Source organism: Gymnoscopelus microlampas, assembly GCF_963454915.1.
Source record: "Gymnoscopelus microlampas genome assembly, chromosome: 8".
NCBI classification, from domain to species: Eukaryota; Metazoa; Chordata; class Actinopteri; order Myctophiformes; family Myctophidae; genus Gymnoscopelus; species Gymnoscopelus microlampas.
Genome location: NC_139945.1, coordinates 55,507,823 through 55,527,360, shown reverse-complemented (window position 1 = coordinate 55,527,360; position 19,538 = coordinate 55,507,823). Strand labels below are relative to the sequence as shown.

Sequence of the window (19,538 nt, the reverse complement as noted above, 5' to 3'; positions counted from 1 at the left end):
CCATCGCTACGATGGTGTGTTAAAAGCGTACGATGACGCCTGCGCTGCTAAACTAGCGGCGAATCCAAAGCCAGCTGCAAAGGAACCGGGGCTTTTACCTATCGACGAGGCTTTTGAAAAAGGCAACAAGTTTGCCAGAGACGACCCCAGGGCTAAAACAATCTCTAACTTCATCATAGAAATGTTGGCGCTTGACGACCAGCCCTTCTCCCTCGTCGAAGATAAAGGATTCAGTCGGCTAGTTCATCATTTGGAGCCCAGGTTTATCATTCCAAGCCGCCGCTACTTTTCAGACGAGTGTTTACCAGCCAAGTATAATGAGATCGCCACACTCCTTCATACTCTGATCGATAACGATATACGGGACATAAGTTTCACCACGGACATATGGACGAGTGATGTTAGCCCCGTTAGCATGCTAGGTCTGACTGCGCAGTGGCTGGACAAAGACTACAAACTGTACAGAGCGGTGTTGCATTATCAGGAGCTACCAGGTTCACACACTGCCGATATGATCCGTGAGGCTTTTGATGCCATGCTTCAGCAATGGAACATTAGTAAAGAGATGGTCCATGTTGTCCTAAGAGACAACGCACGTAATTCGGCGAAGGCTTTTGGTGACTATGGAGTCGATAGCCTGGGCTGCATGGCCCCCACTTTACAGTTGGCCGTGAATGAGGCTGTGCTTAGCCAAAGAGCTGTGTCTGACTGTGTTGCCATCGGGCGGAAGATTGTTGGACATTTTAAACACTCTCAAGTAGCGTCCACTGCCCTGGAAAAGTTACAGGCAAACCTGCGAAAGCCCACTACTACCACCACCACCAGTACACGACTCCAACAGGACGTGGCCACACGTTGGAACAGTACATTTTACATGCTTAAGAGTCTGGTGGCACAGAAGCAAGCTATTGCAGCTTATGCAGTAGAATACAAGTTACCAGCAACACTCAACTCCCACCAATGGGCCCTAGTTGAAAACATGTTGACCATCCTCGATCCGTGTGAACAGCTACCTAGAAATATTAGCAAAGCTACAGCCACAACGGCAGACGTAATCCCCTCCATCCAAGCCTTAACGCGCCTGCTAAAACAAACTGTTCCAACAGACCACGGAGTTAAAACTTCAGAGGAGACCCTGTTAAAAGCAGTCCAAACGCGTTTTGGTGACATCGAGGAAAAGCCCTTGTATTATCTCTCAACTATATTGGACCCGAGGTACAAGGACCGCTACTTCACCCTTGCATCAAAACGGCAAGCTATAGAAATGCTGCGGGAACAGCTGCACAGCGTCGTCGACAGAGACCGCCGTGCCACAGACACCCCCGGCCCCCAGCCAGACGAGCCACCGGCAAAGAGAAGCAGGGGAGACGAGAACAACAACTCCTTCATGGGCATGTTTGAGGCAATCCTCGAAGAAAATACAGATGCTGCAACTGAACACCAGAAATACAGCAGAGTGGATGCGAACGTAAGTGTATATATTGTATTTGAATTGTTTTATGAACACAATGTAACTTATGTTAAAAATGGAACCGGATATTCAGAACATCATCATAATTAGATTTTGTTCTTCTGTGTTTTGTTTTTTTACTGAAAGCTCCAGTCATATCTGTCGGAGGCCACGCTTCCCATGAACCGTTGCCCGCTGGAATACTGGAGAAGCAACCAGTCCCGTTACGAGTGCCTGGCCCAACTTGCTTGTAAATATCTGTCGGCTCCTTGCACTAGCGTTGACAGCGAGTGTTTGTTTTCTGCTGCTGGACACGTGATGACCGAGCAAAGAAACCGACTCGCATGCGACAAGGCAGAGATGCTGCTCTTCGTCAAGAATCTCCCTCTGATCAAGCCAGAATTTTAAAAAAAGTAGAACGGGAATACCTGCTCTAAAGGACTGTTTGTTACTGTGTGGAATGCACTTTTTCAGTTTGTGTTTACATATACATGTCTAACTTGTTTCAGTACCTTATTTTTTTGTTGTTACTGTGAGGAACGCACATTTTCAGTTTGTTTACAGACACTGATTTTACTTGTCAGTATTTCATTTAAATCCTTATGCAAAGTTTTGCACTTTTGCAGCATCCCTTCTAAAGGAGAAGAGGCCTTTATTTTTATATCACTGAGTGATGCACCTTACTATGGCAAATGTTTACATTTTACAATCTATTTGACAGGTTGTCACATGTTTTTGTTTGATTTCTTTTGGCAAATGTTTGATATGCTTGCTGTCCTATAAATGCCAGGTAATAGTTGTTTCCATTTGTTAATATGGACCACTCATTGTTCAGGGAAACACATTGTCATTGACATTGACTGATTGACTCAATTACATTTATTTGGGAAAATAAATATGGTCTTTAATTGAAGAGTCAAAACGGTTCTTGGCTTTGTTTTGTTCATAGTAGTAATGCTCATGTCATTTGCTCACTACTAGTCTTTTTTACCACCAGGTGTGCAAAAACTACAGTTACATTTAATATATATATATATAATATTATTATCGGTTATCGGTAACGGTCTTGAGAAGCAGGAAGTTATCGGTATCGGTTTCAAAAAAACAATATCGTGCATCCCTACATGTTATCACTTCTTTCACAGGTGTTACCAATGATACTAATGAAGGCTCTGTTCCATTTAGGCCTTGGCTACACGTACATGGATCTTTTACTAAACGGATATTTTAGTCCTCCGTTTTTTTTTTTAGTCCTGAGTTTTACTTCATCGATTCATTCCATGGGCGGTTGTCCCAAAACTCCCCGCCCCACGCACCTTTTGAGCGGGCCACCCGCGGCCGCTCCATGGTCGCTGGATTTTGACCCGGGGCGATTGTGTTTTAGGACGTCAGACCCCACATTCAATCTGTGTGCGCGCCGTGTGTTCTACATGGCGCAGAGAAAGACGGTTTTCGTCACACAGTGAATGAGCTACTTTTCCCACCACTGTCTTATTATTAATTATGACATTATTTTGCCATAAATGAGCGTGCCTTGTTTCATAGACTGTAAGTGTTGCTCTCTCTCTCTCTTCATTTATTATTATAATGACCATGCGGTCCGGTGTTTATGTATTATTATGTTATTTATTAATATAATGACCATGTGCGAATGCGCGATGACGTCATTGTTTCTCAAAATCTCCGGATTACATGTCCACACAGATCCACTGAAACGCATGTTTTGGAAAACCTTCACTTATTTATCCGTTTACAAAAATATCCGTTTTAGCGGCCAAAAACACCGTTTGCGTGTGGCTGAAAGGCCCAAACGCACACAAAAATGTCCGTTCCATGTACGTGTAGCCAAGGCCTTAGTGTAGCACAGTGGTTTCCACGACCCCCACAACTCTGGGGCAATGGCTGCTGTGAATAGAGCCTATAGGGAAGGAGCCTATCTCCAGTTTCTGTAGTAGATCCCCCAGCCATGATGCACAAGTAGACCAACCAGGAAGGCATTGGGTCACATTTTTATAGTCTTTGATATGCCCCGGCCGGGGATCAAATTCCGACCGCCGAATCTCAGGGCGGACACTCCAACCACAAAGCAACTGAGCTGGACAAACACCAGTTGCGTGTAGATTTTATTTTTATTTGGCTGGGAAATTAGGTAGACTAACCAGCATATCTGCCATGTGAAATAATTAGGAGCAAACTCCTGTTTTAACTCAGTGTGGATGTGTGTGTATGTGTGTGTGTATGTGTGTGTGTGTGTGTGTGTGTGTGTGTGTGTGTGTGTGTGTGTGTGTGTGTGTGTGTGTGTGTGTGTGTGTGTGTGTGTGCGCGCGCGCGTGTAATGCACATTCCACTCACGACCAATCGACCAAGTACATTCAAACGATCTCATCGGGAGAGAGTCATTAAATGGGTGCATCCAGAAACAATCATGGAAAAGAAGCAGCCAATTCAGTGGAAATAGCTGTTGTGGTACCGCTGTGCACTGAGAGGGAGTCGCGGGCCAAAAACAGATCTGCAGATTAACACCTCACAATGGGAAATAGTGTTAGCTTGTAGATCAGCTATTGAAGTACCGTGACAGAGAGCAGCTCTCACTAATAACGCCGTTTACAGAGCCCCCCCCCCCCACCCCATAGAGTTCTCTACTGGGGCCCAAAATCTATGCTAATTAGTCGGGCCGGGCCGACTCTCGGGTTCTGTGATGAAAAAATAAAATAAAATCTATTACCCCCCAAAAAAATATTTCAACTGCCCTTAGCAGCCTAATGGTAAGGCCGACGGAATTGGCAGTTGACGTGTTGGATGCAGCTCAAAGTGAACTTTACTCGGGTATCTAGTTTGTCACCGTCTGACCTTCCTAGCCCGTGTTATTAAAGGAAAACAGGCGACATTGGACACAACTTAATTGAAAATCTGCGAATGTGTCCGTTTTCAAGATGTTTTGGTCACTATCTCTGGAACGGAAGGTCTAATCTGCTCAGTTCAAAGCTTGTTGGAATGCGTGACTTTGAGGACATTAAGCTCATAATGACACCTTTTCTGGGTTTTCGGGCCTAAAAGTATGGTAATTGTTCGGGCCAGGCTGAGCCTCGGGCCGGCCCTGCAGGCCCAGTTAGGGCCGGTTCTTAATTTTCAGGCCCGTTGAGAACTCTAACCCCCAACAGGGGTTTGATTTCACAACTTAGCCTTATCTACTAGTTACCACTGGTAAGCCAAAATGTTAAGTTTGTTCCCTGCTCTAAAAGCAAAAGGAAAGGCTGCACACTCATAGCCACAATGAAGGATTTATTCACCCATTAAGACCTGAGAACGATTCTTGGCAAATGTCTTCCAAATCCCAACGGTTTTCTGAAAAACCTATGTTTCTATATCAGTGGTTCTCAAACGTTTTCATGTCAAGGACCCCCAAAATGATATGTACTTGGCCGCAGACCCCATCTCAAAATATATTGTTCCAGGGACCCCCAAAAACAATTTGAGTTAAACATTTTCGCTTTAAAAATATGTATATTCAAAGATTTGCACACATTTTCACGATTTTTCAAAAATTGCAGATCTACAAGCTCATAGTGCGGCACTCGGTGCCGCGCTATGAGCTTGTATAATCTGCTATTTTTTAATAGCCAAAGTGTAAAATAATGCTTTTTAGCCCAAATGAAAAAGTGACACAGATGCGTTCCAGGTCTTAATGGGTTAAAGGGAAACTCCCTGAAGAATACCTTACCAGGTTGAAACATTGGTTTCCCTTTAATAAATCCCATCCTCTGTTTGTTTGCAAGTTTGTTCCCTGCTAACATACCAACCATGTAATCAAATCAAACTATCGCAGAGTGCCTTTATCATTATCCAAAAATCGATATTGCCCATCCCTAATTGAGACATAAAGCTGCAGCCTGCAGAATTAATGTACAACAAGTATCATTCGTTGTTTTGTCTTGTTCTATAAAACAACTTGCCTCAAATGTTTTTTCTTTACCTGCTAGAGTGTCACATCTCATCTTCCTATGTAGTAATGTCAATGTTGATGTACGAGCCTCTTCGTCCTGTTCCACTTTAATCTGTGGAGGTTGTGGTTCCTCCTGGACCAGACTGGGGCTCCTCTCCTCATGTTGTGGTTCCTCTTGGACCAGACTGGGGCTCCTCTCCTCATGCTGTGGAGGTTGTGTTTCCTCTTGGACCAGACTGGGGCTTCTCTCCTCATGTTCAGGGAAAACCTCTTTACACACAGACAGAAGGAGGAGAAGAGAGGAGACAGCATCAACACAACAACTCAAAGTGCTTTTCTCATTGGATGAGACTTATTCTCCTATCTATCGTTTTGTTTTGTCACAATCACCAGTGTGTGTATATTGTGTCTTTTGTATGACAGGGCTCCTGGAAGGGCCAAGCCGTCGTCTAGAAGAGGTTGTGTGTGTGCATGCGCGAGGGGCTAATCTCACAAATCAGTGTGCGTGTGCTCTCCGTAAAGGTTTTCACATGCATCAGGGGTGAGGACGGCCGTACGCACCTTATTACACAGCATAGTCCAATACGTTTATAAGAGAACGTATAGGCCTATACACCTATTCATCCATTAGATGGCAGTTGCGAGAGTATATAGCACGGGACAGTGTTGCCATGTCCGCTGATTATAAGCGGCTTGTTTTTCTGTAAAGTTGCTTGTAAATATTGGTAGTTGCGGGTTGCGTTTTTTTGGGGGGGGCTCGTTTCTAAAGTGTAATTGCTTATTTGGGCTAATTATTATTTAAACCAGTGGTTCTCAAATATGTTCATGTCATGGGCCTCCACATTAATAGGTATTTGTCCCTAACCCCTCCATCTGAAAATGTTTTGTGCCAGATTTGTGTTCTTCGAATGTTACTTCCAAATATATGCCACATTTTATTTCAAGATTTTTGGAAAATAAAAGTGTTAGAGAGAACTCGCTAACACTCTAGACCAGAGTTCCATTTAGTCTAGCACAGTGGTTTCCACGACCCCCATAACTCTGAGAGTGTACAAATGGAACCAAATGGACCCTTACGGGTCCATTTGGTTCCATCCTATTTGAAAATAGCCAATCTACAACCTCACAATGTGGAGTGTTGTGAGATCTGCCATTGTCACAAAAAAAATACCTTTAAAACATTTTACCAACACAAATTGTATGGGGGCCCTGGCCCCTGACAAAATATATATATTTAGATGGGGGTCCGTGGCCGAATATGCATCAGTTTGGGGGTCCTTGACATGAATAAGTTTGAGAACCACTGCTTTAGGAGACCAGGAGTAGGTTGTGAGGTCTATTAATAGGCTCTAGAGCCTATTAATAGACCTCACAAAACAGGCAACAGACAAAACAGGAGAAAATCTACTTTGTTATCGACCTGTCTCTGTCCCAACAACACACTCTCACGACATCTAGCATCAGTAATCATAGGACATTCTCCAGATTAGAGGCGGAGACCATATTAAAACATAGCCCTGGTTCAGAGCGTTAGTGAGTTCCCTCTAACGCCCTGGAAGACGCCTCGCTCTGCGCTTGTACAAGGAATTCCACTGCCCTGCGAGCTTGCGCTCAAGAGTAGTGAAAATGGGGTCATGCCTATGTTCCCTCAGCCCTATGTTCCCTCATCCCAAATTACATTACATTACATTTAGAGGTGGGCATAGATTATTTTTTTTAATCTAGATTAATCTATCTGCAATCCTGGAGTTAATCTAGATTAATCTAGATTAAAATGGCTCATTTGAAGTCTGCTCTAGGGATGCACCGATGGGATTTTGGCCGATATCGATATCCGATATGATATATTGCTGTTATGACCGATAACCGATATAACCGATGTCGATATGATCGATAAAAAAAACAGTTTTATCCAGTCTGAAAAACATGTGTAAACACTGCATTTGAAAAAGCAATCCCTGTTTATTCCAAATTATTTTATATTATCATCTGGATAATCCCCAGAGCAAAAAACATATGTGTCAACTGCAAAAAGTACCAGTGACAGCAGCTTAGAAACTTGGCAAATATCATTGATATTGAATAATTGAATAAAAGGTTTGGGCCCCAATACTGACCCCTGGGAGACGCCCAAATGATTTGAGCTGTATTTGCCCAGCTTCACAAACTGTTGACGTCTGTCCAAATAACTTTGTTTTAATCCAGTCTACTGCAATGCCTCTAATACCAATTTTCTCCAGTTTGTTTATTAATATGGTGTGATAGATAGTGTCAAAAGCTTTTTTGGGGTAAATTAATATTCCAATTGCAACTGTGATTCTTTCAATGGATTCCATCAATGCCTGAGATGTTGATCTGTTAGTTCTAAAACCATATTGACTCTCTGAGAGTAGGCTACATTAAATTTTTCCAAAAAAGAATCTAGTCTGCTATTGAAAAGTTTCTCCAGTAGGCCTATTGAAAATTGTGAACAATTGGTTCCATTTGGACACTGAATTTACAGACCCATAAGGGTCCATTTGGTTTGTACACTCCGAGTTACAGACCCATATAAGGACCCACTTTTAGAACCACTGTCCTACACTGTGTGTGTGTGTGTGTGTGTGTGTGTGTGTGTGTGTGTGTGTGTGTGTGTGTGTGTGTGTGTGTGTGTGTGTGTGTGTGTGTGTGTGTGTGTGCGTGCGCACCCGCACGCTTAGCATACATTTGTTTGTTGTTGTTAGCATGTAGCACTCAGTAGCATGCTCTATAGCAACAAGTATTACCAAACATCGCCCAACTACTGCTATGTTTGTTCATCAACACGGTAGCGGAGGCTCTGCTTTTGTCCAATGACCACTTTAATAAGCTTTGCTGGGCTTACAGACCTGAAGCAAATGAATTAACGAGTGGAGCAACACGCTCGCACCACCGACACATACTCAGCCTCTCTCTGTCTGAGTGAAATGAATGAGAGGCAGTGCGCAGCGCACGTCTGTACACCATGTGAAACCCGACACCTATCCCCCCCCCCCCACACACACACACACACACACACACACACACACACACACACACACACACACACACACACACACACACACACACACACACACACACACACACACACACACACACACACACGCATTGCAGTCACACACAGACACAGAGTAATTCGCCCAGCTACATCAGCTAATGTTTTGGCTCCCAGACCCAACTTTGAGAATAGATTAACGGCGGTATTTTTTTTAATCGCACGATAAGAGTCCGCGTTAACTTAGCCCGGTAACGGCGTTAACGGCCCGGCCTTAATTACATTACATTACAGTCATTTAGCAGACGCTTTTATCCAAAGCGACTTACAATAAGTGCAATCAACAAAGGTAGGGAACGAAAGCTACTAATCACCAGAGGTTATAAGTGCATTTTCTGCAATAACAAGCAACCAAGAGTATACCTAGCGCTAAGGTAAAAGTGCAATATATCAGCTACCTATTTCCTTAAACAGATGAGACAAAATAGCTAAATCAAATGAGCAGGAGCTAAAACAAATAATTGTATTGACTAAACAAGATCCAATAAACAATTCAACAATAAAACAAGCATTTGTACAACTAGTTAACAACAAGTAGGCCAGGCAAAGAGGAAGGGTAGTGTTTCCTGAAGAGGTGGGTTTTCAGCCTGCGGCGAAAGATGGGCAGTGACTCTGCTGTCCTGACATCAGTGGGAAGTTCATTCCACCACTGTGGGGCCAGAACAGAAAAAAGTCGTGACCGTGTCGATCGACCAGAAGGACCGTTGAGTGGCGGGGGAGTCAGTCGCACCGAGGTGGCAGACCGGAGTGGTCGGGCAGGGTTGTGGGCATTGACCAATCCCCGGAGGTAAGAGGGAGCTGTTCCTTTCACTGCCCTATAGGCTAGCACCAGGGTTTTAAACTGAATGCGAGCCGCTACGGGGAGCCAGTGCAGGGAACGGAGAAGGATAGTTGTGTGAGAGAACTTGGGGCGGTTGAACACCAGACGAGCCGCAGCTTTCTGGACAAGCTCCAGAGGTCTGATGGCAGATGCCGGAGCACCAGCCAGGAGGGAGATGACAAGGGCCTGGATGAGCACCTGATGAGCAAATTAGACCCTATGTTCCCTCAGCCCTATGTTCTCTCATCCCAAATTAGACCCTATGTTCCCTCATCCCAAATTAGACCCTATCTTCCCTCAGCCCTATGTTCCTTCAGCGTCACATATGGCCCTTCCATAATGTGGTGCTGGGGTCACCTGTTGGGTTTCCCCGGGCTCCCCAAGGTATCCCCCAAAGGTATAAGACTATATATAGATATATTATTAGTAAGTTATAAGTTATAAGACTTCATAAACTTTTCTTTACACAGATGATGATGGTGACCACAACAATTAAATTGTGGCTACGTGGTGCAGCTCCGAAAGCCCACCAATCCGACAGCCGCCCCTGGGCGCGGAAGTGGACCGGGGACCCCCGGGGATCACTGGCTCCGGAGGCTTAATCCGACCGGTGTGTCGGTCGGGTCAGGCCTCTCCAGCCAGGGACCCCCTGGGACCCCCGTGGAGGCCTCGACCCGGCCCAGGGAGCCCCGAACCTGGGTACTCGCTCCAGTCCGGGGGGACCCCGGCCTCCGGGGGACACCCGGCTCTCCAGGTGGTCCCGTGGACCCACTCTTAAGCACCCCTCAGCGGGCGTTAAGTGAAGTGACAGACCACGGCCCAAGCACTGCGGGGACCTGGTGGTACAAACCAGAATAGTCACCCCTGGGACTATTCTGAACTTAGCGCGGAGAGGGGAGAGCCAGGGAGCTCAGGGCGACCTGAGGCTGCAACACTTCAGGCTGCAACCTCCAGGATCCATGGCCCTGCATGGCACGGGGACGCCCCCGAATATGGTGCACCACGTCCGGCCATGGTCCCTAGCTACCCTATGGCACAAGTGGCCACTTTCCCCCCATGCGAAATTTCACGCATGGGAGCGGCCGCGAGCCCTAAAGCTCCTGAGCCTTCCGGAGCTTTTTTCAGGTTTTTCGGCCGCCGTTTGCCCGGGCAGCCACCCAGGGGCACCGGCGCGTGCGCACCCCCGGCCCGGATCCAACGAGCCCTCCGCCTGCCCCGGGCGACCCACGGACCGGGAGGTACCGGCCGTTTTAGCCCGAAAAAGCGCAGATCGACAAGCCAAAAGAAGTTGGAATTTTAGGCCGGGGATCCTCCAGGGGGTCCCCGGGGACCTCTGGAGCCCATGCGGACACTTAAAAAAAAAACATTTTTTTTCAAAGAACCATGATTTTGGGGGTCTTCACCGCCCCGTCGCTAAGGTGCCTCTTCCTGGGCATGATCCCTAGCTATCCTATGGCACGAGTCGGCCCTTCTCCCTGGCTTCCCCCTTTAGTGGGATAGCTTAACAAGATAATCGAAACGAAGCGGATAAAAGTGCTAATTTTTTTATGAGGCTTCTTTAGGACCTACTGATGGATTCTAGCCTTGGGTACCAAACTTTATTTTGAAAAGTATCCATACAATTATCCATATCAATAAAAAAAAAAAGGCCGATTCACTTTTTGGCCTATAACTCTTGAACCGTAGGTCATAGCATCAAAAGTCTTTTTTTCCTGGACTCCTTGGATCATGACGCAACTTCCCATATAGGTCCCGCCCCTTTTCCGATTTCAAGATTTTACGCCATTTCGCGTTATCTTCAAAACACATATTTTGCCATTACTCTTATAATTTAAATCCAAAATTCACACAAATCGGCACACACTGTGTCTTTGGTCATGTGATGTAAATGTATCAGTCCGATTTCTCATATTCCCCTCAGATTGGCTACGATTGGCTTCTAAAATTTGTGGGAGGGTCCGTTAGGCAAAAGGTTGCACAAATCATGAACACACCGTCCTATCTGCCTATCTCATCATTGATGAATAAACTAATAAACACAGAGCCAATGCTATTTCACTTCCACCCATAGGGGGGCGCAACACATTCTACAAATATCACTGTTTTTGCACCAAATTAAGTACAAATTGTCTTGTCAAACATTTGCAATTGCAAAGTGGTGAACAGTCCAAATTTGATTTGCCACATTTGCAGGTGGAACAGTCCCCTTTACAAGAGCATTTGATCAGCTCTCTGCATGCTCTGGAGACTTCTGGAATTATCATCCAAACTGGCACCCATGCCTCCGATTCCTTGGTCCATCCATATTGGTGTGGGGAAGGAATACCTTGTTCTGTTTGTAGGCTGGTCGCCCAGATGCCTGCTTGATAAACTGCCCGCTTAACATGCTGACGTATAGTGCATCTTGGGTGGGTGGCAGTTTCTCCATCGACCTTTTCCCATGACAGAAGAGATCTTTTCTAGTCTGGTTGATGGAGATCAAAGGACTGGATTTGTCAGTCTCTCAAGCTTCTGGAACTGCTGACTGTCAACATTCAGCAGCTGGAATGGATGTTTGGCCAGACTGACAAGTATCTCTGTGACATCATCATAGGCTTGCCAGGCATGCTAAGCTGACTTGTTGCCCTTACTGTGGAAAGCAGATGTTGTGTCACAACCTGACAATGCATGGAACATAGGCAGAGCACGAGATTTTGGCTCCCCCAGAGATTTACACATGATGTTGATGTGGTAAAATCTGTATTTTTTTGCCCATACCAAAAGCTACCCAGATGTCAGCCAAAGATTGAATCGAAACTAAATCATGGAACAAGCCTGCAAGGATCACTACGACATCAGTGTCCACAGTACGCACTAGGATCGTTTTTGCTCCTTGCTCCAGTGCATGCGCGCCGTACATGAACTAGAATCCTGGAGTCTGCCTATTCATGATTGCAACAGGCCATGGTACTACTGGAACCAAAAGACGACACGGCTTGCCCTGATGTGACATACACAGCTTTGGATGGTGGCCAGTTGAACTTTTCAGTTCTGGAAGTCAAAAAGGCAAACAGCTCCCTCTTATTTGCTGGGTCACGAAGAAAATCCATCCAATTGACTGGTAGCTTTGTCTGCCCTGACACTTTCCTGCGAACACCTTGTCCTCTCTTTTCGTTGGTGGACTCCTTCAAACTATCTGGGATATATGTATCCCATACAACATCCAACCGCTTGGTTTCCTGCAGCTGCTTCAGCAGATATAAGGGATGAAAACGTCATCTGCATACTCATCAAATGCTTTTTCTTTGAAGCCAATTACAGGAAAAAGGTACCCGGTCAGGTGGGCACAAAAACCAACTAGGCACACCGGACAACTGGGCAGTATGGAATATCAAAAGCCTGTTGCACGGTCATTGTCACATGACTCACAAGACCATTTGTACTTAAGTTGGTGCAAAAACAGTGACATTTTTAGATTTTTTTGCGCCCCCTATGGGTGGAAGTGAAATCGCATTGGCTCTGTGTTTATTAGTGGCCCCTCAATGATCAACATTTGGGACAGATAAGATGCTGTGTTCATGATTTGTGCCATTTTTGCCAAACGGACCCTTCCACAAATTGCAGAAGCCAATCGTAGCCAATCCGAAGGGAATATGAAAAATCTGACTGATAAATCTTGATCACATGACCAAAGACAAAGAGTGTGTGCCGATTTGTGTGAGTTTTGGACCAAATTTGTAGGAGTAATAGCAAAATATGATAAAATAAGATAACGCAAAATGGCGTAAAATCTTGAAATCGGAAAATGGGCGGGACCTATATGGGAAGTTGCATCATGATCCAAGGAGTCCAGGAAAAAAAAACTCTTGATGCTATGACCTACGGTTCAAGAGTTATAGGCCAAAAAGTGAATCGGCCTGTTTTTTTTTATGGATATTGATATGGATAATTGTATGGATACTTTTCAAAATAAAGTTTGGTACCCAAGGCTAGAATCCATCAGTAGGTCCTAAAGAAGCCTCATAAAAACAATTGCGCTTTTATCCGCTTCGTTTCAATAATGTAAAAAAATGGGGTTAAGCTTCTACACTACTTCCAGCAGGGGAGAGGCCAGGAGCCCTGGGCCTCCCGGCACACTGCCGGGTTCACACTCCGTTGCTCTACCCGCCCCGGGAGCCACCGTCCCTGGGCGCGGAGGTGGGCCGGGGACCCCTGGGGGGGACCATGGACCGGGGAGGGCGCCGCCTTGTGGACACGGCCGGTATTGCGCCCCGCGGCCACCACAGGCCTATCCAGGCTTGTGGATCTGCTCTCTTTCCACGGCAGGACTTTGTCCCCTTTCCAGACCCACGACCGGGGACCCCCCGGGGCCCTCCGCCGGCCGCCCTTACCCGCCTCGAGAGCCACCGTCCCTGGGCATGGAGTAGGACCGGGGACCCCTAGGGGTCCCTTGCTCCATGTGGACACTTAGCCCCATCGCTTCCCCCAGGAAGGTGCCTCTTCCTGGGCATGGTCCCTACCTATCCGATGGCACCAGTCGTTCCTTCTCCCTGGCTTCCCCCTTCACACAGGGGAAGGACCAGGGAGCCCAGTGCCCCCCGGCACAGTGCCGGGTTCACACTCGCCCGCTCTTCCCGCCCCGGGAGACACCGTCCCGGGCACTGAGGTGGTCCATGGACCCCTGGGGGACCATGGACGGCGCCATCTGTGGCCACCGGTGGTATTGCGCCCCACGACAACAGGCTTTTACAAGCTTGTGGATTTGCTCTTTTTCCACCCTTTTTTTTTTTATCCCACGATTTTGTAACCCTATTTTTAAAACCCAGTGCCAATTTTCTAAGTGATCCTGGGCACTACCTTCCCTCTGCCAACCTAGGGAGGCCAGGGCCGAGCTCATGCCTCCTTCAATGCATGAGAGCCAACTGACCTTCTTGTCACCTGACAGGGGAGAGTTTCCCTGGTTGGACGTAGCGCGTGGAAAGAACACGTTATTCCAACCAGTTCCCTTCCCCTCCATCAGGCGCCCCGGCTGGCCAGGGGAGGCAGTATAGTGACCAGGATTACTGCATGTTTTTGTGAGGGTACCTACCCTAGGAGACACGGGGAGAACATGCAAACTCCACACAGACAGGCCCTTTCGCCAACCCAACCTAGGGTATGGGCGCTGATGACGCGGAGGAGAGAACACGCCCCCAGCGCCCACAGCGTCCCCTGTGGGAATCGAACCCAGGACCTTCTAGCTGTGAGGCGACAGCGCTACCGACTGCGCCACCGTGCCCCCTTTTCCACCCTTTTTGAGCCCGGATTTCGGCTTTCGGACCCACGGGGCGTCAGAGCCGCGCCACGTAACCATGAATTGTACGGGTTGAAAGCATATGTTCTGGGGGTATGTAAATGGTAAATGGTGCATTTATATAGCGCTTCTATCCGAAGCGCTTTACATTGATTGTGCCATTAACCCATTCACACACACATTCATACACCGATGGGGGAGGAAACCATGCAAGGCACCAACCTGCTCATCGGGAGCAATTAGGGGTTCAGCGTCTTGCTCAAGGACACTTCAACACTAACTCAAGGGGAGCGCCCCAGCCCGGGATCGAACTGGGAACCTTGCGGTTTTCCAGTTCACTCTACCCGGCCACTCTACCCCTGAGCCACTGCCGCCCCTGTGTATGTATACGTGTACATTATGTCACAAGGAAAACTTGACCATGATGACCATGACCATGACTGACCATGATACTGACCATGCTACTGACCATGATGCTGACCATGATGTTGACATTGATGCTTGGGCAACATGATTGGCCAAACTTAATTGCTTTGACCTGGTCAGCTAAGACACATTAAACTATATGTATAGTTTCTCTCATCAATTCAAATTCAGACAGCTGTGAAACTGACTGATGTTAAATTATATTGATAATTTCTCATCAATTCAAATAGCTGTGAAACCTATAACAGCTGCAAAGAATTACTGATCATTGCAGTGAACTATTGAACTATTGAACTTTTATCACAGCTAATAAAGTGAAATATTAATAATAATAATAATAATACATGTCTATACTAATATAGAGTCATCACAACATGACTCACTTTAAAAAAAGGATAAATGAGTCACAACATGACTCACTTTAAAAAAAGGATGAATTACTTGTTTTAAAGTCCATACTGCTATTCATAGGGCTGCACATGTGTCATGTGTTTCGCTAGCCAATCACAGTCCTGAATTTGCCAAGTCAGCCAATCACATTACAGTTAGTGTTGATGACACTAGCTGTAATGTGATTGGCTGACTTTGCAAAAGTATCGATTTGCATTAACAATGGAAGGGTTAGGGGGTATACAAATCTTTTGGTCGGTGTCCAAAACTCACTTATAGGGGGCGGCTACACCGCCCCAAAAAACAAAAAATGAGTACAAACAAAGTTCTGATATATAGACATGAACATTATACAGTCAAATGAATACGGGTTGGACATATATGGCGGGGGGTCCTCCCCCAGAAACTTTTTAACACAGTAGATACTGTATTAAAAAGAGAGTTTAATACTTTTATGGGTAAATTATTAAATTATTTTATTTTATCCATTACAAACCTAAACTTATAGAAATTGTTTTGATGACTGAAGCAAATAACCACTCCTGATATTGACATAATACTGACATGATACTGACCATGATACTGACCATGATACTGACATAATACTGACATAATACTGACATAATACTGACTAGGGATGTCCCGATCACATTTTTTTGCTCCCGATCTTTTGATTTTGAGTATTTGCCGATCCCGATCTTTCCCGATCCGATCTTTTCATTTTATTAAATATATATTATAATTTATGCATGTAGAATTTATTTGTATCATTTATTTTGTAGCAATAAAAGACAATATGTCTCAAAACACTGGCTGACAGTTGAATTATTGCCAACAAAATAAATGTTAATTAAAGAAATGAAGACAAATACTGAATCTCTGAACATTGGCTTGCAGTTATCGCACATAGCCAAAATACAATAATAATATTAGACTTGTCATTCAGGATGGAAAATAAAGTTGTCCTTTTGGGGAGAAGTGGAACTTAGAAGTCATTTAAGTTTAGCGTGAGGGAGAGGGTCTACTCTGATTACTACAGCAGGGGTCCCCAAGGTTTTTTAGGTCAAGGACCCCTTAGCTAAGGGAGAGATGAAGCAGGGACCCCCACTACATATTGTATAACATTTGTGTTGCAGATTAAACAGCACTGTCATCAGTGTATTTATCAGACATGTCAAACTCTCAGTACTTAGTAAAGTTGAGCCTAGGCTCTGTACTTGGTCTGCTCTTTTCCCCTCTACCTCTTCTAAAGTTCCCCTCAGAATATAGGGATATTAGGGTTCATGTGGTTAATGTAAATAAAATAAAAAGGTCCTATCACGCAAAGATTTGGAGACCCCCCTGTAGTAACTCTGAAAACCCCCTAGGGGTCCCCGACCCCCTGTTGAAGACCCCTACTCTACAGGGAATTACTTGATATCTACACAAGGGGTCTTCAACAGGGGGTCCGGGGGGGTCCTCAGAGTTACTACAGGGGGTCCCCCAAATCTTTGTGTGATATGATTATTTGTTTTTACATTAACCACTTGAACCCTAGCATCGCTTTTCTGAGGAGAACTTTAGCCAAAAATAGCAGATCTACAAGCTCACGACGCCTAGCGCTGCGAGGCATTGTGAGCTTGTAGATCGGCTATTTTTGGCAAAGAGTTATACAGTAGGTGTGTAGAGGGAAAAAAGAGCAGCAAAAGTTTATCTGAAACACAATGATATACAATATAGAGTAGGGGGTCCCTGCTTCATCTCTCTCTCAGCTAGGGGGTCCTTGGCCTGAAAACGTTAAAGACCCCTGTCCCCTGATCTACACTACAGAAAACATCCAGTTGGACATTAAACACGCACACACACACACACACACACACACACACACACACACACACACACACACACACACACACACACACACACACAGGTGACATTAATTAGTGATGTTGATTGCTATGTGGTCAAATGCGCATACAGGCTCAACGAGCCATCATTAACCAGCTAGTGTTACATAGCTGACTGGCAATAATATGCGCATTTGTGTTGAAAATGCATCGCATCTGATCACTCTTATCTAATCCAAGGAAGTTGGAGCAACTCTCTAAAATGGTGGATTTTAGTTTGGCTGGTCAATTTGAGATGACAACAGCAACAAAGGTTAGTAGTAGTCTATTTGAGATGTAAGATGATCAGTTATTATTCCAGTGGTCTATCCAAGATGTTTTAAAACGTTGACGACCAGCGCTACTCCTCCTGCGTGCGTCTCCCTATATGAACGCCACGGGGCCACGTGTGTGTGTGTGTGTGTGTGTGTGTGTGTGTGTGTGTGTGTGTGTGTGTGTGGAGAGGGGAGGGCTGGAGAGCTCAGCCTGCAGATACAACACGTTACAGACAGAGACGAGAGAGACTTCTCATTAGGAGGTGTTTTACCGAGGGAGAACACTTCTCCATATGACGCTGTTAATGATGACTTTAAGAACGTTAAATACAATAATAAAAATATTTTATTAATACAATATTTAAAAAAATATTAATATTTTTTATTTATTTTTTATTCCCGATCCTTGATCTTTTTTTGCCGATTCCGATCTTTTGAAAATGACGTGATCGGCCCACATGATCACATGATCGGATCGGGACATCCCTAATACTGACTATGATACTGGCCATGATACTGGCCATGATACTGACCATGATACTGACCATGATACTGACATGATACTGACATGGTACTGACCATGATACTGACCATGACACTGACATGATACTGACATGATACTGACCATGATACTGATAGACAGACAGACAGACAGACAGACAGACAGACAGACAGGTAGACAAGACAAAACATTAGAATATTACATGGGCTGATGGAACATAAGGCTGAAGGAACATAGGGCTGAGGGAACATAGGGTCTGTTTTCGGATGAGGGAACATAGGGTCTGTTTTCGGATGAGGGAAGATAGGGTTGAGGGAACATAGGGTCTAATTTGGGATGAGGGAACATAGGGCTGAGGGAACATAGGGGGAACTTGAGTACGCTCCCGTGAAAATAAACAAAACCATTTCGCTATATACACTTTTTGGGCAGAAAATAAAATATGTCAGAGAGACGGAAATTATTTTTATTTACTCCACAGTGCCCTCTACAGATTTTGGTTAATGGTAAGTTCAAATCCTCCAGATTTCCGTTTCGCTGACATATTTTATTTTCTGCCCAAAAAGCGTATTTTACAGAGTAGGTGGGGTGCTGAGAGGCTTCCCACCTCCGAGAATAGACTTTCAACAACACAAAACAGCCTTTGCTTCGGTGAGTAGCGAAATGGTTTTGTTTATTTTCACTACTCTTGAGCGCTTGCAGGGCAGTGGAATTCCTCGTACAAGCGCAGAGCGAGGGGTCTTCCAGGGCGTTAGAGGGAACTCACTAACGCTCTGAACCAGGGCTAATTAAAACACAGTGAATCTACACACAAGCTACAGGGAAATGGAGTTCGGTTCAGCTAGCAGCTTAGCTACTTGTAGCTAAGAAGCTACGTGTAGCTCGTGTTCAACACAACGTAACCATGTGTTTACCAACCTGTAGTAGTGGGTAGAAGGACGTCCTTATCAAAGTCAATGTCCAGCAGAGTTTCCAGTGTCTCCATCTCTCTCTGGAAGAGGTTGCACATGAACTCTGCAGCCGCACTCAGGCGCTCCAACACAAACACTCTGACGTCAAGCTTCACACAACAAACATCAGCACCACGCTGCTGTTTGTCCAAAACACACACTATCTCCTCTCCCACCGACGTCATGTGTTCATTTATCCACCGCTTAACAGACTCTATTTGACTCATTTGACCTCCTTTAGGAGACATTTTCAACAGAACGCTTTGTTCCACAACACCCTGAAAAACGACACGCTCTTACTTCCGGGTTTCAGTGTTTGACGCATGCGCAATGAACGGTCCAGGCACTGTTGCTGTTGGCTTAATGCCTTTCGCCACCTGGTGGAGGAGACGTGTAACTGTCACTGAATGATAGATAGATAGATAGATAGATAGATAGATAGATAGATAGATAGATAGATAGATAGATAGATAGATAGATAGATAGATAGATAGATAGATAGATAGATAGATAGATAGATAGATAGATAAATACATAGATACATAGATACATATACATAGATACATAGATAG

The 19,538-nt window shown here is 45.3% G+C and overlaps 1 protein-coding gene across 2 annotated transcripts in view; it reads right to left on the bottom strand.

Annotated features, from left to right (window-relative positions):
* LOC311050460 (uncharacterized protein) overlaps positions 1-19,211 on the bottom strand; it is a 33,343-nt gene extending 14,132 nt beyond the window's left edge. For both annotated transcript variants that reach the window (XM_084064545.1, XM_084064546.1), the window contains exons 1-2: positions 18,935-19,211; positions 5,424-5,663 (exon numbers count right to left, since the gene is read on the bottom strand). In XM_084064545.1, the coding sequence (XP_083920671.1) occupies positions 5,424-5,663; positions 18,935-19,193 (499 nt within the window). In that variant the 5' untranslated portion in view covers positions 19,194-19,211. The remainder of the gene's footprint in view (positions 1-5,423; positions 5,664-18,934) is intronic.
* Positions 19,212-19,538: the final 327 nt, after the last annotated feature.